The sequence below is a fragment of the Perca fluviatilis genome, chromosome 3 (genome assembly GCF_010015445.1).
Source record: "Perca fluviatilis chromosome 3, GENO_Pfluv_1.0, whole genome shotgun sequence".
NCBI classification, from domain to species: Eukaryota; Metazoa; Chordata; class Actinopteri; order Perciformes; family Percidae; genus Perca; species Perca fluviatilis.
This window is the reverse complement of record NC_053114.1, coordinates 31,452,176-31,477,233: the sequence shown is the minus strand read 5'-3', so window position 1 is coordinate 31,477,233 and position 25,058 is coordinate 31,452,176. Positions and strand designations below refer to the sequence as shown.

At 39.5% G+C, this 25,058-nt stretch overlaps 1 protein-coding gene across 4 annotated transcripts in view; it reads left to right on the top strand.

Moving 5' to 3' along the window:
- Positions 1-25,058, top strand: part of ush2a (Usher syndrome 2A (autosomal recessive, mild)) — a 233,519-nt gene that overhangs the window by 117,982 nt on the left and 90,479 nt on the right. For all 4 annotated transcript variants that reach the window (XM_039794826.1, XM_039794827.1, XM_039794825.1 and 1 more), the window contains exons 45-49: positions 551-708; positions 3,059-3,206; positions 7,301-7,456; positions 11,443-11,590; positions 14,970-15,112. In XM_039794826.1, coding sequence (XP_039650760.1) covers positions 551-708; positions 3,059-3,206; positions 7,301-7,456; positions 11,443-11,590; positions 14,970-15,112 — 753 coding nt within the window. The remainder of the gene's footprint in view (positions 1-550; positions 709-3,058; positions 3,207-7,300; positions 7,457-11,442; positions 11,591-14,969; positions 15,113-25,058) is intronic.

Genomic DNA, 25,058 nt, shown 5'->3' with positions numbered 1-25,058 from the left:
TTTGCAGTTTGAATTCCCCATTGTCTGGACACAGTCCTACAATGTATAAAGTTAGCATTGGCAACCGTGCATGATTAGGGTCAGAAAAGAAAATATGTGGACAACTGAGAATACAAATTCTGAAAATGATGCCAAAAAAATGTGTAACACACTTTAAGACAAAGAGATGTGTTGTCATGCCATCACACCATCATGTTTAAATGAATGGTTTTTGATGAATGAGTGAATGATGAATATGTTTGGACATTTTCTTCGGCCATTTACAAATGTTTTGTTTCATAGTTGGGCATTAGAGTTAGGGTGATGAGGTTGTGTTGACCGAGGTGGTTCAGGGCAGGGAATGAATGTAACACATTGATTATGTTTATAAGGTGAATTATATGCTGTACAGACATACTCACATACATTAAACTTCTTTAGGGACAATAAACACTAAAACTTGTTTACAGTTACTCAGGAAAGCTCCAGTCATTAGTGGCCTGGCTAAGATGTCAAGCTTACTGTGGCATGTTATTTCATCATGTCATTATCAGATGTGTTCTTTTGACAGGCATTATCACCAGTTATGGTCTCTGGCTGGATGGAGTTCTCATTTTAAACTCCAGTTCCTCCCAGAGGTTCTTCGTGGTGGAGGGACTCTCTCCATGGAGCCGACACCTACTCAGGCTGCAGGCCTGTACAGCACAGGGCTGTGGCAAAGGACCAATGGTCAGTGAATGTCTTACAAGATAACACACTAATTAATTTATTGATTAATAGGATACACTGCAAGATCATTTGTGACATATTTAAGACAGGCATGCTTTATAAGTCATTGCTGTGGTTTTTCTGCATAGTGACTACTGGGTAATCAAGCAGTGTTGGCAATACTAAAACATATTTGTCCTTGCAGTTTCTGCAAAAGTTCATCTTTTTTCTGTGAACTTCTGAGCTCACTTCTTAGTGTCTTACTGCACAGTATTTTTTTCACATGAACTGCAGTATGCACTGCTAAAAACACACATAAAACTGCAATATACCATTTTTTTTCTCTAGACCTACACAACACTTTTTAGAGCATTTAGTGCAGCAAAAGTAAAAGCTCCATACAATTCTCTACTGGATGAATCATCAGTCGCATTTGGTGAGACTAAACAGTCAAAGCAGCAAAATTTATATTTTTATGATGCAGATTATCGCTGTAACTAGCCACATGGAAACATGGGTACACATATGGGAATGCCTACTCAGACACTTTACAAAGTGTATGTGTGTGCGTGTATGTGTAAGTGTGTCTGTGTGTGCGTGTGTGTCACTGAGTGTCATAAAGGTGATCGATTCTCCCGGCTCAATAACGAGGTTGGCGTGGCGACAGTGACATTTGGTAGCAAATGCCACTCCACGCTCAACGATGTCTGTGACGACAGGCCATATTTTGGGGCATTTTTCCAATACGGACGCCATAGTTAGTCAAACACCAGGAGAATAGCTGACCCAGCAGAACAGGAGGACAGGAAGGTGGGAAGGGGAGGGGTCAGAACAGGATGAAGGGGAGAAGAGGAGATGACAGGGTGGATGGGAAAAGGAGAAGAAAGGAGTCAGGCAAGAATGGAGTTTAGGGATAAAAGAGTGAAATCATGAGGATAGAGTAAATAGTCAGAACAAATTGAGAGATGAGGTGGAAAGTGAGGATGTGAAAGACAGCAGAGGAGAGGGTAACAGGGGCGTGAGACAGACAAAAGAGCAGGGTGATGGTGGAAAGAGAGAAGGAGCAGTGTGAGTGGATTGAGAGAAAAGAGAGGAATGTGACAGGAGAGACAGAGAGAGATAGAGAAGGGGAAATAAAAAAAAGAGCTAGAAAACTAGAGGTAGAAGTAATATGGGCCAGATGTGTAGAGTGGTTTCATTTCAAACTATTATATTGTAACACATATTTAAATCTAATCAGTGAAATATGTCAAAATGATTACCCTTATCGAATGGGGACATATATTTATTATATGTTTTTTTTTATATTTCAAAATTACATCTATAACATTTGGATGGATGAGTTTGAGTAGACCTTTAGTTAAAAAAAGAGTACAATACTGTGTATATAGATTGTTGTAGGTGCACATGCCATACCTGTCAAGTATCCTGTTTTGGCCGGGAAAGTCCCGTATTTTACCCTTCTTTCCCGCCGTCCTCCCGTATTAGTATTTTCCCATAAATCTCCCGTATTTTAACCTGCGTTATTAAAAAATAATAATACCCCGGGCCCGAGCGGAGTAAAAAAAAGAAAAAAAACATTCCCAATCTTAGCTCTTTCACTAGCCTCGCGATAACTGCCACCTGCAGTAGCCTACTACAGGTACTGTAGGTGGCAGTTGTCGCGAGGTTAGTGTGTGAGGTCAGATGATGAGTGACAACCCGGGGGAAAAAAAGAAGAAAAAAAACAGAGACGGGTGATGGACGCTATGACAGAGACGGTGCGCTGCCAAAACTTATGAAGGCTTTACTATGCATCCCCCATAGCAATGCAAGTTCAGAAAGGGTGTTTAGCATGGTACGAAAGATTGTTACAGAGAATAGGATGACGTTAGACAACAGAACTGTCTGCGCTCTACTCTCATGTAAAATGAACCACTCTGGCCCAGCCCACAAATACACTCCTTCCAAAACAGTCTTAAAGAATGCAAAGTCTGCAACAAATTTTTACAATAACTCACTAAAGAAAAGTTATGTGAAATTAAAAGAAAAACTGTAAAAGAAAAGCAATATGAAATTAAAAGAATGTGTGGAATGAAAATAAAATGTAAATGTAAAGACAAGCATAAATTGTAAATGTAAAGACAAGCATAAATTGTAAATGTTTTCAGCATTCTGCATCAAGTGGTGATTTTAGCTTTCTTGTACACCTGTCTTAAAATGTAAGGGATACTGGAGCTTGGTTGGGGTGGTGGGACTGCTCGAGGTGGGCACCGGAAAATTTCCCTTATTTTCAAATCCAAAACTTGACAGGTATGGCACATGCTACATGTTTGTTCTTCTGTGCATTTGAACATAAGTGTGCTTGTTTGTCTTTTTTTCTTTAAATCAGGTGGAGATGTGTACCTTAGAGATGGCCCCAGAAGGCCCTATACTGCTGGAACTGACCAATCAGAGCTCTCGATCACTCCGAGCCCGCTGGACAGCCCCACCTAGACCGAATGGGAACCTCAGCTACACGCTGTACTACAAAAGCAAAGGTAACACATACTCTCTCTCTCTCTCTCTCTCTCTCTCACTCACTCACTTTCTTGCTCTCTCTCACTCTCACCCACACGCACTAAATACAGACACTACATGAACAGTAACCCTGAACATACACACCTGGCAGCACACATACATAAAGACATGCACAGGTAATACACAATGTCACATATTTACCAAGCAACTGATATTTAGAGTACCATATTCTGCCTTTTCAAATTATTCTGCATTCATCACACATGTGCTCACCAGGCAGATAGAAATATAGATTAGGACTTAAAGACAGCCTCAAATGCTTACTAAACCTGCCGCCTTTTCTGTGTGGCTTCACTACACATCCAGTTATTCATTATACACGCTGCTGTTAAGTTTGAAACTTGGGGTTTTTATAAGACCATAACATATCATTACTCAAACCTCAAAAACTATGCTAAAAAGGTGTGTCTTGACATTTTGCTTGTTGCTAGACTGTAATACTCTCAGGTCAGGCTGCCCTGGAGGCGTAGTGGACATAAAAAATAGAGGTAAAGAGTAATAGCTGCTTCTCTATAGGTCTCACTCATGCTGGTCAGTGCTGTCAAAGCATCATGACAAGTTGTTATCTTTAAAGCATGCCAGAAATGCTTTCAGGCACTAGTACATCAAAAACAAGCAGAATCTGTAAAGTTTTGTTCTTACTTACTTATCAGGCAGCAAAGGAATGGACGTAGCATTTCAGATCACAATTAAAAGACACACAAAGTCAGTGCAGAGTTTCATAATTTGGGCCTTTGCTACAGTAATTAGAACTTCAATCTTGTCATTTGCAAGCAATTGTTACATTCACTGTATTCAATATACTGAAACAGTACAGATGACGAAAATGTACAGCTATATAGATAAAAGGTATTTAAAAATGGTCACTGACGGAGACAGCAGGCAAATTGGTATGTCATAACAGGAAAAGTGCATCTGTAATTAATAACGCATCACATTTTAGCTGCCAAAGCTCCGCTGCTTTCTTCGACCTTCTCTGTCTCTGGTCCTGCGCTGTGCTCAGTCAGTGTGCAGTGTGAGAGGGGGAGTGGCCAGCGGCTAGAGCTGCAAAAGTCAATGTGTGCTTCTTTTACCGATATATATTTAACGATATCTTTTGCATTTCTAATCCAAACAACGTCAAACTTGGCACCACACTTACTCGTGTCTGTAGCAAGACACCTGTCAGGTTTCAAGAGATATGCGCATAACAGACACACAGACACAGACAGACAGACATTCCTGCAATTTATAGATAGATTAACCATGACTGCATTACCTTTAGGGCCTGGTATTGTTCATTCTGGCTCACTGGCATGGCTCACATTGCTAACTAGGACACAGTGGAACTGAGCCATCGGTAATAGTTTTTTTCTCCTGTGATTTTCCTCCTATTATAAGTCAAGATGTCTGCTATGAATAAGGTCCATATACTCTGTGACACAGAAAACTGTGCTGTGATTGACCACATAAAAAGCGACACTCAAAGTACTAGAATGACAAACATTTGTTGTGATCAGTGTTAATTCTCAGATCATTTTCAACTTTACCTGGAGGTCTCTGGGAAAGTAAAACTTTAGTGCTGTGGTGAACAGAACTACTCGTAATAGATTGATAGATGATTTTTAAAATGCACTTACTACTTTAAAAGTGCTGTACTCAAAATACTTGTTATTAAAGGAACAAAAAATTACACAAAACAGAAGTCTAAAGTTACACACAACAGCCTCAATGAAAAAAACAAGACACAAACAAACAAACAAACATTAACTCCACTATATCTTTACATAGCAAATAGTTGTTTACTGCTTTATTAATGTCGAGTACAGCCCCTTTAAGATAAGCTTTTTGGTTTTTGAAAACTATTAAATGGTGTTAGATCTAATAAAACTTCAAGTAATAACTGTAATAAAGAAATAAAGATCAATTGTACTTGTCTGTCTGTACTCTATGATAACTGAGAAAAGAAATCATTCCCCACAACAAAACAGACCATTTGGAAAGGATTCACTGTTTTCATTGGGACCACTGACAGCACATTTTCTCTGATAGTAAAAGTGCACAGTGGTGGAAATTTGTGTATACTTATTTTCTTGTTATACTGTATAGGGATCATTATGATACTGCTTGGTTTTCCTAGAACAATATTTAATGATATTCATTGTTCTTAGGCATGATATATAATACACTAGTCACATGCTGCTTTCTTTCAATTACATTTTATTTATAGTGTCAAATCACAACAGGAGTTATCTGAGGACACTTTACAGATAAAGTAGGTCTAGACCACACTATAATTTACAAAGACTCAACAATTTCCCCCCCAAGAGCAAGCATTTGGTGTGACAGTGGCGAGGAAAAACTTCCTTTTTACAGGCAGAAACCTCAGACAGGCCCTGAACTCTGTGGGTGGCCATCTGCCACAGAGACACTGATACAGATATGGAGAAATATGATTCACAACAATTATAGCAGTTGGAATGATAAACAGTAGCAATTTTAGTACCAATAAAGATGATAGAACTATGACTAGAAATAATAGTAGTAGCAGTGCAGGGCGTAGCAGGGCATCAGGCAGGACCATGGCAGCAGCTGCAAAAACGATCCAGGTACCAACCCAATCCAAAGAAAACTGCGAGGCGAGAAAACATAAGGACTCCGGGGGAATAAGCTCCCCGGAGCTAAGTTAGTAACAAGCATTACTGGGACATGAATGCACACAGATGGAAGGAGACAGTGTGTCAAAGGAAGTCCACCCGGCAGTCTAAAACTATAGCAGCATAAACAAGAGCTGGTCCAAGGCAAACTACAAAGGGTTGGTAGATGAATCCAACAACTATGAGGAGAAGCAGAGAGAGTGAGTGCAATTCATATTATTATCAATTTCAAGACTGCTAAGTGGGGTAGTTAAGTGAGGTTTTTGTTTTCAAAGATGAGTAGAACAGGATAATATGGACGCAGATACACACTTGTACACTTACACACACAAACACACTCCTCACCAACAATACCAACTCAGACTGAAAGTCAGACATGAAATGGGGAAGTAAAAGAAGGAGTATTCTACCTGGAGTAGTGTAGTGAAGACAAGGTTTTCTATTGCCAGTGACTTGAGAGAGGAGATGATATACAGTAAGACTCAGAACAAAACAGTGGTATGAAGATGGAAGGAAGAACAAAGACTTAGTATTGGTAAACAATAGTATACAGAGAGAGTAGAGATGAGAAGCTCATATTTCCATAGATGTATTAGAAAAGATTGCAAGTAAAAACAACATAAGACATGAAGAACAACAAAACAGCTGATGAGACTAACAAAATAGAAGAGGAGAACTGGACATGGAAATAAAAGGGGAAGAATAAAATTGAACAAGATGAGAACATGAGCATGGGGAAACAGCAGAACACACAATCATCCTTTAACCCACACATATTCAGCAAGTCTCTCTCTCTCTCTCTCTCTCTCTCTCTCTCTCTCTCTGTGTCAGAAACACACACACACACACACACACACACACACATACACAGCCAGTCAGGGACTTTGATCTGCTTCTCACAGAGGAAGAGACGGATTAAAATGAGTGGAGAGAAGGATAGAAGAGGTGTGGAAGAAAGAGAGAGATGGGGTTTCGCTCTAGTTACCCACAAACCCTTGATTCTTTGATACACACTGCCTTTATCAGTTCACACAAAACTGATGTGTGTGTGTGTGTGTGTCCATCTAAATATATTGGATAGGCTTACATATTGTAATTTTCTGTTCCTTCTTCTTTGACTATCCTTGCATAACCTGCGTATGGAGACCTCTCTCTTTTGATCACTCTCAGTTAATCTCAGTCAGTATTCCCCTCTCTTGAACTCCCACTCAAACTCCTCTATTTTTTCTATGTTGTTGAATGTATCTTTTATAAATCACTTTTTTTTAGCCATCACAGTAATGACCCTAATCAATAAATGTGCCATGAAAACAATCAGATGTGCAAGACATTCACATCTTCCTCCTCCTTTCTCAGATATATACCCCAATGCTTGGCCTAGGACCTTACATGTCTCTTTGTGTGACTCTGTCTCTTAGATGGTGATGGTGTGTTGGATGGAAGTTCAGCAGCAGGCAGCTGGTTGTCCGTAACTGACCTACAGCCTTACACCAACTACAGCTTCTGGATCAGAGGTTGTAACACAAAGGGCTGTGTTGAGAGCCTGCCACTCAATGTTACTACGCCCCCAGCAGGTACACACACACACAAAATAGGACACAGATACAGTAAAGGTTCTCCTGCCACCAGACTACATTTTACAAACAGGATTTTCAATAGAAATCTAAATCTTTGATCAGATACATACTTAGAAGATAACTAAATATAATTGTATGGTTATGGCCTCCATTACAGAAAGGCAGTTCTGTCCTCTACTAAATTGTGTATGATCTGATTTAAATGGCTATAATGGTACCTTTGTTTCTAACTCTACACACAAGCGGTAAACATTTTTATGTCATTACTCTGATTTTAATTGCCATTCTTATGAACTGGAAAGGTTCATTTTTCTAGCGTGTCATGCAAAAGAAAAGAAAAAAACAATTATTCAATGAGTAGCAGTGACAAACACAGACACACACACACACACACACACATCATTGACTTCAGTTAATGGTCTGAACACATATTTTGGATTTACACAGCGTTTGTGCGTTTGTTGTGGATGTGTCTTTGTAATTGTGTAGAATGCAGGCTGACTGTGCATACTGATAAATGCCAAAACTGATCAGAGCAGTCTGGAGATAATGGTAACCAGGCAGCAACACATACACCTACAGACACATTTTTACCACTTTAGCTAATGTTAACAAAAGTGTTGAATACATACACACAACACCATACCGCACCACACCCATGTCTCAGTCAGAGAACAACAACAGACAGACTTCGGAAAGTTCTACTGTTCAAGTTCAAAACAAAGGCATAAGAAAGTATAAATTTTAAATACCAGACGTTTCCTCTCTTTCTATCTCTCTTTCTACCTCTGTGCCTCTGGCATCTCTTTAGACTTCTTTAAGGAAAACTGTCTTGATGCGTCCTTGTTCTATGAAAGAACAGAGAGAAGATAGTGGAGCAATAGACAGTAGAGCAGAGGAGGAGGAGAGCAGAGAGAGAGAAGTGAACATAAAAGTGCATAGTTTAAAACGATTAGTGACACCTCTGATATTGTACCTGCTAACACAGCATGAGAGAGACACAGGCTCACCAGCGGTGTGTGTCTTTGTGATGTATGTGTTTTGTGCATGTGTGTGTGGGTCAGAGAGGCAGAAATCAACGCATGTTTCAAGAATTACACACACACACACTCAGGGAATGACAATTATACTGATCTACTATCTTCTTTATTAAAAAGTAAAAACTAGGGATGGGCATCAAAAAGATTTTATTAATTAAATTATCGATTTATCTTATTGATCCGATAATGTATCAAATCCTGTTTTAGCTGTAAAAACATTTCTATTAAAAACCAGATCCTAAACAAAAAAAAAAAATCAATCATTAAGCTTGCAAAGAAATCACTAGTTCTTTAGATCTACTATGTAGTTGCGTAGTGACTCTAACACTCTAATCGAGTGGAGTTGACGTCCGCAATAATATAGTATATATAAAATAGTTAAGAAACTGAAAAGAAACACAGACTGAACTTGATATCCATAAATACTGAATATAAGTGACACCTAAAGCTGGGCCTTGCTTCAACTGTGTTTTGTTTCTTTTTAATCCATTCCGGTTAATTCATTTTTAGTTTTTGTTCTTTTGTTTCTGCGTTTTCTGTCTTTCTTTAAAACAGATTGATAAAACATTAGTCAGTAACAAAACCGCAAACACATTGACAGGTGGGCCTTAAGGAAATTTGAAAATGTATTTCTGTCATGTTTTTTAAATGTGTGTTTCTGTGTACATACATACCAATATATAAATGTGAATTAGAGTGAAGATTTATGTTTGTGAACCATCACTAATATTCTGAACCAGTGTTCAAAGAGCATTTTGAGGCTTTTTTTAAAATTGTGTGTGTGTGTGTGTGTGTGTGTGTGTGTGTGTGTGTGTATTGATCTGTATATGGACACTTGCCACTATTCCTAACTAACTAACTATTGAAATAGCAACCACTGGTAGATCTCATTCACCATCTTGGATACAACTGTAAACTAATAATTTTGGTATTTGGAAGTTTAGGCCATGTCCATTAGAATGTGATCAGGGGGATGCAGCTAGGGGGGCTGCAAAAGACTTGCAAACTTTTGCTCTGTTTCAGCCATCGTAGGGAGCATGCAAGTATGGAGACGGAGATGCTTTGTTTATCCTTAATGTGTTGAGTATTAGAAATGGAAAGACCTGTAAAAGTATGTGAGCCATGTAGACCTCTGTCACCTTGTCAATAGCTAAGTTTCCATCCACTTGTCAATCGAATTATCTGAAGTTCGGTAAAAAAACTCATGTGAATAAAGCTGGTGAAAGTGTGTTTCCATCCAACAGCTTCAAAGCGAATAAAAACCTGTGCGTAATGACGTCACATGCTGTTTTGCGATTAAATTGGTATATCGAATTGATTTGAGACATTTTAAGGTGTTTCCATTCATTTTTGCACTGAATAGCACAACATTCAAGCAAACTTTTGCGAACAAAGTTTTGCTAGACAAAAGTAGTAGTCGTTAATATTAGAAGCCAAGGAAGCTGCGATTGGCCTTTGGCCGAGGATCTGATCCAGCTCATCAAAAAGGTGGAACTTGCCTTTTATTTTCCCTCCATAACCGCTGCGAGACAACTCTCTTTTCTGAGACATGTATCGCTGTTTGAGCGCCTTCCATTTACTCCGGAGGACCCCACAGCTTGTCGTAACCGTTGTTGGTCATTTCCTTCGCGAGTTCCTGATAAATTATGGCATTTCGTAGATTTTTGCTATCTAAAATAGCCGTTATATTTTGTTCGTAAATTAAATTCAAAAAGTCTCTCGTTTCCTCGCTCGTCCGCTTGCATCTGTCTTTGTTGACACCTGTCATGTGTGCAAACAGAGCGGAAATACTGGACGGAAATTAACTAAAACTTCTTCGTTTTGTGGCGGGTTGCAACCATAAAATGACCTAAAACTTAATCGCAATTCATTAATTTATTCGGCAAATAACATTTCCATCCGCGTTTATCGCATAAGCCGTATATCGATCAAGAGAAAATCCAATGAGACCGAACGTATTTCATTTGAGTCGATATTCATGTTTCCATAAGGCATTTTTCATTCGATATCACGTTATTTGGATAAAAACGTGTGGATGGAAACACAGCTCTTACCAGAGTATTTTGATTTTTTTCTAGCAATGCCTTTCAGATCCAAATAAAAGTATTTAAATGTGTGTGTGTGTGTGTGTGTGTGTGTGTGTGTGTGTGTGTGTGTGTGTGTGTGTGTGTGTGTGTGTGTGCACGTGCGTGCGTGCCATCTGTAGGATAAGATGTCTTCAGCAATCAGTCTTGTTGTAGTGGAAAGAGAGCAGTGTGTTTGATTGAAGGATCACTTTATACATTGGAGGGCCTACTCTTATTTTAGTCATAGTCAACACTACAGCTACTCTCATTTCCTCCTTCTATTTGTTGTCCTTATCTCTTTCCTATTCTATCTTTCCTTGCACGTTCTCTGTTTCTGTTAAGAGCACGGCTATCATACTGAATCAAGATGGTTTTACTGATTTTCCAACACTAGCACTGATATCATGCTTAGCTGGAAAAGAGGGGCACTGTTGAGAGAGTGGGGTCATAACGCTGTGTCCGTATGTGTGTGTGTGTGGGGGGGGGCAAAAAAAGAGAGAGAGAAATCGTAGTGGTTGTATATCATAATAACTCTTTGTGGCTCTTCCAGCCTCCTTTACAAGGAATATTTTTCTTTTGCTGTTATTTTCCCACCACTTTTGTTCTTAGCTTCTCTCTCTTTGCTCCTGTCTCATATTTCCTAGATGGAGGGCAGGTGCCATTTGTTTAGGATGCAGTTCACCAATGAGATTGATCTCAATATAACATTGATCTAACTTTTTTGTTTGGTTTTCTTGCTGTCTTGTTTGTTTTACTCCTCAGCTGTCCTCATTTCATCCCTCCATCTTTTTTTCAACACCTCCATCCTTCCTTCATCACCTGTTCCTTCCTTCCTCCTGTCTTCCTCTTACCATCTTGTCTCTCCCTCTCTTCATAGCCCCAGATGGGTTTTCACCTCCGAGGCAGGCCCATGCAACTAGTGCCAGTCTAAATGTATCCTGGTCCGCCCCTGCCCACTCAAACGCACCAGGCCCACTGCGTTACAGCCTGCAAATGAGGACATCTCCTCAGAGGCCTGTACTAAGGTGAGAGAAAGATTTATTTATTTTTAGATTTAAAAAATGCACAGACACCATAGATAAACAAGTGGACAAGTTTGCACACAGTTTTCCACAGCACATGCAAGTGGTCTGAGACAGAGGTATGTGATAATAAATTAATAACAATCGGAGCATGACAGACACATACAAAACTCTCAAATATGTATCACATATATACGAACCTAAAATATGTGTACACACAAATATGCATACACATGTACATATAAAGGGGTACATTATACAGCACAGCTGAAAATGTCACATCAATATGACAGACCATCAGAAAAACAGAGAGGAAATGAGCTGGAGAGATGGGGGTAGAGTCAAAAAGACAAAAAAAAATTGCAGAGCAGAGAGAGAGAGGTAGAGAAAATGTGATAGAATAAAAAGAGAGACAGGGTGTGCATCTGATATGTATTCATTACATGCTTCCTGACAACAAATTGCAATTTAATCCAAGAAGAGGAGGCTCTCATTCTATGGTAATAAATAAATGACTAGCTACATGTATTATATATCAGACAGCCATGCCCTCCTCCTCCTCTACTATGGAAATCTCATTGTTCCCTGATTTATTCATTCATTCATCTCTTCTATCCATCTGATGCTAAATGGTCAACGGTCCCTCATTTATGACAATATTTTTTTACTTTGTCCCAGATTCCTTTGTTTGATTATATGATATAGGATCAGGTATGACATGGGACTATGATAAAAAGCTATACAAATATTATACATTGCCTAGATAGCCACTGTTAGTGACTATATGAAACTTGTCTCCTGACACTTAAAACATATAACATCACACTTAAAATAAAATGTATTTAGAAAGAACACATAAACAGATTCAACATGCTTGAAATGAGATTAACATGAGACACATTAGACTTTTCCATTTCTAGAAAAAAAACATGTCATATAGACTAACCATAGTCCATACACAAAATGTTCAGTACAAAACCTTCCTGTACAGGTAACCTTTTGCTACTAAAGACTAAATTACTATTTTGTGGTCATTAAGATCTGTGTCATCTTCATTTCCTACTCTTTCACCTCTGACCAAGATTCTTACACATTCAACCTTGAATGGTCAATGCACATACACTATAAGGGGTTTGTAGCACCTAATATTGTGATAGTTTTGCTAAAAACATACTAACACCTGAAAATAATAGAATTTGCACTTAACCTGATCAAAAATGTAATAAAACCCAATAATGTAATAACTTGATCTGAACTGATTGATATTGTAATAACATGTTTTACCGATACTGTAATAACTTTCAGGTGAGTCATTGTTTTTCAGAACTGATGATTTTAAAGGATAATGTAATCATGTAAAAAAGTATGCTTTCTTTATGTAAAGTGTGCAAGTATACAAAATGTATAATACTGTAGGTTAGGGCTGGGCGATATGGCTGAAAACTGTATCACGATATAAGTGTTTCATATCGGTCGATATCGATAATTATTGATATTTTTTATGACCTATTTAAAATAAGGACCAGGAAAAAAATATATTAAATTTAAACATTTTTATTTTAAACTTAACCTTCCTCTGATTATAATACCCTCAGTTATAAAAGCAGAAATGTCAACACAACCATGGAAATCACTCAAATAATTAAGTCTAAAATCACAGTGAAGAAAGAATAAGTAAGAACTGCTTAATAAGGTGTAATAAAATGGTGCAAAGTGTTAAATATAAACATAGAGAAACCTGAGAAGAACTATTTTCTGTAAGTTTAGTGCTAGGTTGGTAACCTGGCTTCTGGACAGTGCTCAGCACGTCTGCCTCCATTATTTCTTCGTAGCGTTTAGTAAGGCGCTGATGCAGAGTACCTCTCCATGGCGGTCTGCTGCTTGTGCGGTGTAGCAGCTGCAGATGTTGTTGGACGTTGCTGGCGAATACGGCTGTGCTCCAAAGTGTGAGCGCGGCTAAGGTGGTAAAACAAGTTTGCGGTAGTGTTGGTGGGGACGACGGTCAGACTTATAAAATCCCCAAAAATGCCATACTGACTTTTCCTGTTTTATCAACAATTTCCTCGCTCGCTGCGGCACTCACTTTCCACTTATCGCTCCATGCCGCCGGTTCTGTTATTGTAGAATCCAACACGGAGACAGCGCTGGCGTAAACCAAACTTGATACTGTTACATGATTGGCTGTTAGAGTGTCACTCCCTACGTTGCTAGGTTACCAGAGAGTGAGTACCTTTGTTCATGCAACCAAACTTGCTTCGCAACTTCTGGTTTCTTCCGAAGAAGAAAAACAAGTTATCGAACGTTTTATCGAACGCATTTTCTATTGATATTGATTACGTGTCTATCGTGATACATATCGTTATCGTTTTATCGCCCAGCCCTACTGTTGGTGTAATTAGCTGCCGTTAGCCTACTGAAAATAACATTTGACACTGATTCCAATTTGAAATGTACAAGAGATACAAAGATGTATATAACTAAAATCCATATCAATTGGAAAAGAACCCGCCCATACCTATGCTGATTGGTTGTTGTGCAAGGATTGTCCATTAGACCAGAGTGGATGTTAGATTAGACACCATCAGAAAATGACAAAAGCTTCAGAAGATGGCTAACGTAACACAAGCGAGTGATGAAGGCAAAACAGTCGCGATTCAATCTCCAAGAAATGTTTTTTTTTCATCCCAGTCAACAGTGATTTTTATTGAAAAACTGTTATCACAATATTAGTCAGGACATTGTCCTACATTACATTATTTGCATTGCATTACATTATTCAAATTATTTCATTATTGTGTTTTACTGCATTTTCACTCAGGTTAAGTGCAATTGTATTACATTTTCAGGTAATTATTACATTAGTGAGTGCTACAGCTGCTAAATGGGCGAAAAATGGTTTGTCTGTTATTAGCAAAAAGTAGAGGTCTATTCTATATTTACATTTTGGGTAACATGAGCATGCAAAGCTGACCAACACATTCTAAGGAGCTGTCCAGTGCTGAATCTCTGATTGGCCATAAAAGAGCAAAACAAGTGACGGTGGAAAAAGTTGAAAGAGAAAACATTTAGGCTAAGCTAGAAATTAAAGATTTGCAAAATGTTTAATTATATTATAAAAATATAGCATAACTAGAATCATAGATAGATAGATAGATAGATAGATAGATAGATAGATAGATAGATAGATAGGTTAACGTTTATCGGGAACACTGGATATGTAATACTCTAGCTTCAGCACACATACATTTTCATGAGCAAGCCTAAATGTAAAGTAAATTCTTTGCTGTCCCTCTTTGACCACCTGTCCGATTAAAGCACAGCATATTTTTACAAGATCCCAATGCCTGTCAGTAAATGTGTGTTTGTGTCCATGAACTCCTAGGCTAATGGAAAACGCAACAGACACCTTTTCCTACCATGTAGAGAGCCTGTCACCGTACACCCAGTATATGTTTAGAGTGGTGGTCTCACACACACATGGGCAGACAGTCGGGCCCTGGGCAATCCTGCGCACCGCAGAGGACAGTAAGTACACAGACTCATACATACAAGTGCACACATAAAATGTAACATACTTGTTACTCACAGATGCATGCATTTACAACTTTTACACCATTTACATCTGTTTCAATGCACACAGACAATGCAAAAACAAGAAAAAAAGAAGAAAAGCCATTGATAAATAACCATAAACATTGGTGGTTAAACAAACTTGTTGGTAGGGTAGGTCAGATACACACTCAGTACTGCTGTTCTTTAGGCTACCTGTTGGCAATGGTTGTTGGCATTGTTTTTTCATACTGAATTGTGCAGCCTGGGTGCTTGTGTCAGCTGTCCAACCAAGTTTTGCAAGTGACTGGCTGACAGATGGCTGGCAGCAGCTGGTTATTAGTTGGCCTCTGCTGTCAGTTGGCCATCAGTGCTGCTGAGTCAAAGTTAAAGTCAAGGAGTTTGACACATCTCCTGATTTTAGGTGATGATCTAAACAATAGCCTCACACATTAAACATATGGCCTGTGGTTTAAAAAACAGATCCCCTGCCCAGTTTTCTTTTATTCTCTGAAAGTCTCCAAGGTTTTCTTTTATAAAAGTGTATTAATTTATTGGTGTTAGTAGAGGCAGTCAATATGATCAAGACAATAAGGAAGAGAGTCTCAGACAGAACATATTAAAAATGAAACATGGGGACAAGCAAGATAGGGTGAAACACACTGACAAAGTGAAATTTGCATACTGTAAGGTGTGTGTCTGTGTGTGAGTGACCTAGCCAGTGTCATTGTGGGCTAATTGCTGTAATAGAATCATATTAGCCACTGGAACAGCCTCCTCAGTGCAAAGTTATAAATTAATTAGTACCACACTATTATCACATACATTATCATTAAGCAGCTGAGATTTGCATACATAAGATACATGCACATGTATACACATTGTAATGTGTACACATGTATGTGCAGTGTACGTTTACATACACATTCACACAACACTGCTGCATGCACACACCTATTCAGACACACACTATTGCAGACATTTAGGATGCATTACATTATTGCCCATGCTTTTCTCACAGCTATTCAGAATTGAATTCCCTCTAGCACACACACATACACACACACACACACACACACACTTTAAAACAGACTAAGCTTTTGTTACATGTTTTTACATGTACTCAACAATTATAGATAAGGTGGGCAAGCTTTGCGTTTTTGTTTGTGTACATTTGTGTTTTCATGTGAGAGTGAAAATGATTGTGAATTTACTACACTACTCTCTGTGTGTGTGTGTGTGTGTGTGTGTGTGTGTGTGTGTGTGTGTGTGTGTGTGTGTGTGTGTGTGGGTGGGTGGGTGTGTGGGGCTGTGTGTGCGTGCGTGCACGCTAAACCTCTATTCCTCTTTTTCCCCTTTCTCTGCCTCTCTCAGACCCCCCTCTAACATACACACACACACACACACACACACACACACTGGAAACACATGTCATACACACACACACACACCTCCTTGTCCTCCTTATCAATCACACACCTACTCATGCTCACAAGCAAATATCACATGATCATGACTAGGGTTGGGTATCGTTTGGTTTTTTTTCGATTCCGGTGCTAAATCGATACTTTTAAAACGGTGCCGGTGCCTAAACGGTGCCTGAACCGGTACTTTTCAATAAAGTTAAAAAAAAAAAGAAGAAGAAAAAAAATAAGGGTAGTAAACAACAGTCAGTGACTTGTTTATTGCTAAGACCATGGTCAAAATTAAAGATTTAATAATAATGCAATAACTATAACAATAACAATAACTTATTTCACCAGTAAATTGCTGTTGAACCCCAGATGGGAAAAGGGTATTTTACAATTACTGTGAAAGCACCACGAGGCAACCTGTTTTAAGTGAATGCACCGTCTGTGTTGTTTAATTCCGACAACAGCAGCTGCAAGTGAACGCACCGTGTGTGTTGTTTAATTCCGACAACGGTAGCTGCAAGTGAACGCACTGTCTGTGTTGTTTAATTCCGACAACGGCAGCTGCAAGTGAACGCACCGTCTGTGTTGTTTAATTCCGACCATATAAACATATTGTATATCTATGAATTGTGACAACGGCAACTGCTGCTGCGCTGCAGAGCAGACTGTTACATGCTGTCAGGTGTAGTGTAAAGTCAAGCACCGAAATGAGGCACCGAAACTTTCGTTCTTATTCAGTCTCGTTACTACCGTTTACGCCGGCACCGGTTCCCTATTGGCACCGAGTTTCGGTACCCAACCCTAATCATGACGTTTAATGCAGACCAACTCATCCCAACATTCTAATTCTTTGCTTTTTTTATGCCACCGACTTTCATCTCTGTTTAACTGGAGCTGGACTAGTGGGGTTGAAGTTAAAAAAGTCTACAAAACAAAATACATAGCAAATCTCTCTCTATCAGTAATACATGGTTTTATGCTTTATCATAAAACACAAAAGCACAAAACATTGGCATGCTACTTAATCCAGTTTGCACACAACTCATTAGCCAATATAAGAAATAATTATATAATGTGTGAGAACATGTGGAATGGATCAATCTGTTTTCCTCTCTGCCCTACATTATATCAGTCTTTTATACACATTCATCCCTTTAACAGCTCCATAATGATCTCAATAAATTACTCACAATCAAGTGTCACATCTTACAATTAAATCTTACATCCAGTCATGGATGTAGAGCACATACTATTGTGTCCAATCATTTTAAAGTCTGCATAAAACAATCTTTTAGCATAATAGTGGAATACATTGTAGGTAAGGTAGCTTTTATTAAGAAGGGATTTAAACCCATGATGGGAGAAAGCCAAGTGCGACCAGATTGGATTTTCCTAACATTGATGTGTAATTTGTCACCATAAACCCATCCTCTCGTCATCTTAGCAGTGACAGGAAAGGCTGCATTCCCCTCCTAATCTCCTCCCCCACAAGCTTAAAAAATTGACAACCTTTGGAGCACTTTTACATTTCATTCAGTATGATCTCATGTATCGTAAGGCTAATATTTATTATGGAATTGTTGTTGTCTTAGTTCAGTGCAGTTCATACATACAGCATTCACTCTTACAAAAGAGTAAATCCCTGAGCATACGTGCACACAAACGCATACAAGCCTTAATACACATGCTCAAGTGACAGTACAGTTGATCTTAATATAATTTTTTTTTCTAGTGGAGTCCTTTGGGTTTTACCCCATTTTGAAGAGTTCCCCCTAACCTGATGTGTGTTTGGAGGTGTGAGCTGTAACCTTGCAAGCTTTCCACTTTGTCACTGAGCTGGTAATACTGTACTATATGTTGACATGGACCTTCATTAATACTGTAATATGGATTTGAATACCTCATTATTTTTATCTTTCTTTTTCATCTGTCTTTTTACTTTTGTCATATCTCTTCCTTTCTCTTCCACTTTCTCTCAACTATTTGCGCTCAAACATGAAAAGGCAGAATGAGAGACAGAGTGGGTCTCACCTTTTCTTTTTGACGGACTAGCCCTTAAGTATTTACGAGAGAGCAAAGGGGAGAGAGAGACAGGAGAATATAGAAAAAAGAATATAAGAAATGGAGAGAAAAAGTGAGGAAAGAAAAATGGAGAGAGCAAAAAGGTAAAATGAGGAATTGAGGGAAAAAAGGAAGAGAAGAAAAGAGAAGGCTAATGACAGAACAGAGAAAGAGAGACACACGCTTCCTCCTTTCCTTTTTATCATTCCATTAAAGTTTTATATCCATCTTTTTAATGTAATTTGGTCCCTATGAATTCCTGCCGCTGCAGAACAGACAGACGGCTCCTGTGAACATAAACTCTAGCCGTGTTGGACAGCTCCCTTTCCTCTGTCTACTCCCATGTTCACACCAGCTAAGTGATCTAAGAGAGTATGTGTGTGTGTGCATGTGTGTGTGTGAGGAGACGTGTGTATGTGTGTTATAGAGTGTTATAGGGAGCATGAATAAAGCACCGTTTTGAGAAAATGATCTTAGCCAAGCCATCTTAGAAAGTGTGTGTGTGTGAGTGTGTGTTTGAGTGAGAGAGAGAGAGAGAGAGAGAGAGAAAGAGAGAGAGAGAGAGACGGAGAACATTAAAGAAGCAATGTTTTACCAAATTAAAGCAGAAAGTGAGAGAGAAGAAATATGAAGGAGAAAAACACGACAGAGATGAGGGTCAAGGTAATGACAGAACACAAAGAATTAATGTTATTTAATGTATGAGTGACTGAATTAATAAAATAATAATAACCCTAACTTATTTCCCGTTATTCTGTTCAGTTAGCTGTCCCAAGGAAATGTTGAAGTAATGTGAGCATATCCCCATTGTTATTTTACATATCAAGAGACAACTAGTATATTTTAAGTACACTATTGTATACTCATTACCTGAACATGTATTTATACATGGTTTTTTTAAACATACCGTCAGAATTAATAGGAAAATATACATTTATGTAAATAAAACCATGATAACTCAGCAGTCACATAGCTTTTGTAATATTTTGTAGAACTTCCTTAGTAGGGTTCCCTACCAAACCCAATCAGTTCCCACTGATTTGAATATTTTGACACACCAACAAACTGTATTTCCACATCATTTTTGAAAGTCATATATTACTTTGCACTTTTGTCTTCTTTTTATTCTCTCGTACATGGATACATCAGAATGTAACCTGGAATTAAGTAATTCACTCCAAATAGTCAAAGTCTGAGAAGGATATTGAAAATGTTGAGTGATTGACATTTCAGGTATCGTGATGGCCGTGGTTACTTAAAGGCTAATGCACATCTTGTATACTCATGATGTTATGGATACAAATCAAGCTCATGACCTTGGTCATGCATCATCCTCTTTCTCACTGCCTCTTCAGTGTCTCCTAAAGCAGCAATGACATTAAATAATCTGAAAAAGTAAAGATATGAAATGCAATGTAAATTCTCACCGTATTGCTTGTCACGTTTTGACACCGTGTCTTAAGCATCTTGATTACAGTAAAGCTCAGCGTTTGTCCTCATTATGACTCCTAGGAGCCTCGACTCACCTTGAAAAGCCCAGTCACCCACATACACACATGCCCACAAACACACACATGCACACACAGGACCCTGTGCGAGGCTAAAAATAATACCCTTCCTCTTCTCTTCACACGGACACACACAGATGTACACACTTACATCTACACGGGCCGTTACCTACACATACATACACACAAATATGCACAAGAAGCTACATAACATGTATACACACACACATGCACACACACACACACACACACACACACACACCTTCCCCCTCTCCCAGCCCTTGTCAGTTGATTGTGTTATTACTATGCTAACCAAATCCTTATAAATGTGATTTAAGGCTTGGCGGCCCCGCACTCCTGTTTTAGCCTTCTGCCACTGTGTTTTACTGGAGAGAGGAGGAGTAACAGTGGGAGGGATGAAGAGAGAAGGGAAAGAAAGAGGAAAAGGCATGGGGAATGAAGAGGTCGGAGTGGTATGGGGGAGGGAAAGGTGAGTTGGAGACAAGAGAAAAGAAGAGCAGTTGGGAAAGGAAGGATGAGAGAAAAAGTTGAGCAGGAAGAAGAGGAAGAGGGAAATAGAGATAAGGAGTCAGGAAACCAGAGAGAGGAGTTGCTACGCATTCCCTCAACACTCCCTCCTATCCAGAGAGCAGTAAAGCGTCAGTAAAATAAAAAAAAAGGAAAAAAGCATCACCTGCATCTTAAATGAAAATTTCAATTGAAAAACTTAACAGCCCTTCAAATTGCAGAATTTTACACGCGCCAGTAAAGCCTAAATAACACTCAACACTTAGAGGGAGAGGGGGAGGAGAGGAGAGAGGGAATAAGGGAGGAATGGGGGGGTGACAACGGGGGTTATTTTAGGTGGTTGAAGGGAGTTGTATCAAGGTGACTGGGTTGTGTTTTTGCAATTATGGACTTTCTACCTGCAATCTTATTCTCTGTGCATCTCTTATCTGTGTGAACAGACAAACATTTTGATCAGACAGACAGAAGGACATACAGTAAGGTAGATGAGAATATAATCAAAAAGACAGAAGACTGCAGAATGACTAATTCCACAAACGGGTAGAGAGACACCTCAACCCTCCACAAAGACAGACGAGAAGGCAGTGAGGTGCGCAGACAGGCCGGCAGATAGGAACATAGACAGACAGGGAGACGGGCTTCTTGGTTATTCGTGGGGTTCAGTGGACCTTTGGTGGTAATTGAATCAGTGTGAGTGCTGAGTAGAGCAAGCATAAAAACCTGTTAACCCAAAAGGTCAACTCTCTGCATTGTTTATTTAGCAGGGAGACCAGAGAGAGGGAGAGAGAGAGTGAAAGAGGGAGAGAGACCGCGACACAAAGCTTGAGTAACAGAGAGAGACAGAAGAAAATTAGAGAGAGATGGGGGAGAGGGAAGGAAGGGGTCAGAGCAAGGAAAAGAGAAGAAGGAAAAGACAGGACAGATAGAAAGAAGTATGGGTTGTGGGGACAATTTGTGATCTGTAAAATCAGCCAAGCTTTACATCACCATTTTTATACTGTTGTTTATTTGTGTGGGAGATGTGTGACTGGTTGGCCGGCTGCCATTTTTATGTATCTTTGAATCTTTACTTGTGATGTGCCTCTCTGTGTGTACATTATATATAAATTGTGTGTGTGTGTGTGTGTGTGTGTGTGTGTGTGTGTGTGTGTGTGTGTGTGTGTGTGTGTGTGTGTGTGTGTGTGTGTGTGTGTGTGTGTGTGTGTGTGTGTTGCTTTTATAAATCATTGGGGTTCATCAGTAAACTCACCAATAACATTTTAAAGAATTTTTAGTTTGGCTGCTTTCCTTTTTGTTTGTTGTATGCTAAATATACCAGCAAACTTAAAACATGGGAGACATACTGAAAAAGATCATCATAGTATAAAAATCAGTAAGTAAGTATGGAAAAACATTTAAATTGTGATAAGCATTATAGATAGAGATAGAGATACTTTGTTTATCCAGAAGGAAATTAAGGTGTCCAGTAGCTTATACACATCATATATACACATAGGCACACAGACATATGACATCCACGCACAAATACAGTACATACTACAAAAATACAAAGGAAGCTATTAGTATGTGCCCTTACAGTAAAGTTAGGTTGTAGCATTTTTAAAGTGCTCATATATGCAGTTTGTGTGTGTTTTCTCTGGAAGATGGTAAGTCCCTTTGGGGTGGACTTTGGGCTTTTTCACTTTGTAAACCTACAATGTGCACAAAAAGATAAATAACACAATAAAGGAAAGGGGAAAAGCCAAAGAGCATAATATGAGCACTTTAAAGGAGCGGTGTGGAAAAAATGCAGAAAGTGTGAGTGCAAGTACATTGCCAGTGCAAATTCTATATCTATTCAAGTACAACAGGCTACACAATTTATCAAAAATAGAATAATCATTACTTAACAATACATAGACACTAGTAAAAGACTTGAAGAAAAGTTTAAAGAGACTGAGGGCCCTATTTTAACGATCTAGCTTCGTGGGCGGATCTCGGGCGCTATTGCTATTATACCGGCGGGATAAATGAGTCTTGCGCCCGACGCAAATCTAAAATGGGTTGGTCTGAAGTAGCTAGGTGTGGTTTGGGTATAACGTGCAATAAACCAATCGGAGCGTCATCTCACATTCCCTTTAAGAGCAGGCGCGTTTGTTCCATGGCGGATTGCTATTATGATGGCGGATTTGCCTGGTGCACGCCAGCGGGAGCTGTCCGGGATGCGGCAAAGTAATAAATGCCCGTCTTGACTGGGTGGCGATGTTGCTGCGGCCTCTCGGGCGTATCTCCACAGTCTGGAGAGGATTGCTGCAGCCGTGGAGCATGGGCCTCCAAACGCACCACCTGCTCCTGTTGTGTCCCTTCCTCCTCCCCCCACTCCATCTCCGTCCACCCGCTCCACCAGGAGCACATCGCGCATTGCCACTCCAGGACCCTCAAGTGTCCAATCCCACCGTAGTTCAACATCACGTCTCCTTAAGTCCTCTAATATTTCCTCATTTATGTCATCAACACATCCATGATTCATGGAAATGTGTAAAACACAACAAGCCACAAATAATGCTGCGACTTTTTGAGGATTGTACTGTAAAATGCCTCCTGATCTATCCAAACACATGAAGCGCATTTTCAGTAATCGTTTTCCTTGTAATTATGTATGGTTTGCAAAAATGGGAACTGCTGCGTCCGTGTAGATGAGAGAGGGCAAAGTGTATGCTTGTTGTGCACACGCTACATTATGGCCAAGCATGCGCCCCTAAAATAGCATCTGAATAACGCGCCACTGACTTTAGACCAAGTTTTTCCTGGTCAGTGGCGGAATTGTTTTCTGAAACTGCAAAATAGCACCAGGGAACGTTTGCGCCTGAACACGCCTCCTCTTTTTGCTGAACTGCCCCCGTGTCTGTGGAGGGAAAAGTCCGCTGTGCGTCAGGTGCAAAATAGGAATGATACATGCGTCGGTGTACAAAGTAAATTGCGCTGGGTGCAAGATAGGGCCCTAAGAGGCATTTTAAACTTTTAGGAGAACTGGAGCGTCCTTGGCCAAACACCGAATGTTAGATGGCATCTCAGTCTGTATTAAGTAAGGCCTATCACTTAGTAGATACATACACACATACATACAGAAAATACACACATTCTTACACAACCGCTGTCTTATATTCACGCATGCTGACGTACACAAATACATGCTTGCACACTTTATCTCTCACACAGTCATGCATGCATACTCTCAACTGCTCATCTTCTTTCACCCTCGCACTCTCTGTCTCTCTCTTACACACACACACACACACACACACACATACACACAAACACCGCCATCTGGGAAAGCCGTTAGCGGTTAGCGGTAGCACTTAGCGACGCAGCACGCTCCCTCAGTCCGCTCAGTCACCTTGATCTGCTTGCCCTTCACACAGCACCATTACTGGTATACTGCATCACTGTGGGTGTGGGCATGTGAGTGTGTGTCAGGAAGAGTGTGTGTCTACGTTTATAGACACACATCTGTGTGTGTCCATTATAGAGCAGTACAGTGGGATGTAAATGCTGTGGGAGGAGGGGGAAAGGGGCATTACCTTCAAATGAGCTACCGTGGAGTGAAATATCCCTCTGACTAGTCTTGTGCAGGTTCTTATCCGTGCATAGTCATGTGCAAATCATGTGACTGTGTGTGCCTGTGGCCTTCTGATGTGCATCTCTGTCTGCAATACTTCTAATACTAGTGAGCATCATTTCGCCTCTGGACATAAGAATTTAAGGCAGTGAAAATGAATACACAGTAGACCAAAATTTGAAATTTACTTGAGACCAAAGCACAAACACAAAAGATTTTATAAAACATTTGCACAAAATTTGGTAACCTGACCTGAAGTTCTTCTCAATTTTCCAATTAAACTTATTTCATCAAACTTGAAGTAAATTACTTATATATACAATGCCCCACTTGTATCGCTCTTTGTAATTACTAAAATGATGGGTCATATGAGTGTGTTTGAATGCATGTGTATGTCATATATTTGTGTTTAGCAAAGCCTACAGTGTTTCCAGCAGTCCAGCCTGGCCTACACATTACCTCATTGAATTCTCGGCTGAAAAATGCACAGACTCATATTCAAGTCAAGTACAGCATAAATCCATAAATATAATCTCGGTTTGCTCAGGGGGAGAAATTGAGAGAGAGAGTGTTTCCATGTTAATCCCTTGGATAGGGATGGCAAAATCACTCTTTGTCCTTCTGATGTCATTCTTGATGTTACTTGCCAAATAATTCTTTAGAACAAATTCCCCTCCTCTCTTTTCTCTCACTCTCTTATAAGCACACACACACACACACACACACACACACACACACACCAAAAGTATATTTATCTCTGTCCTTTTTTTCTTTTCCTCTCCTTCTCATTTATCCATTTCTTTCTCTTTACC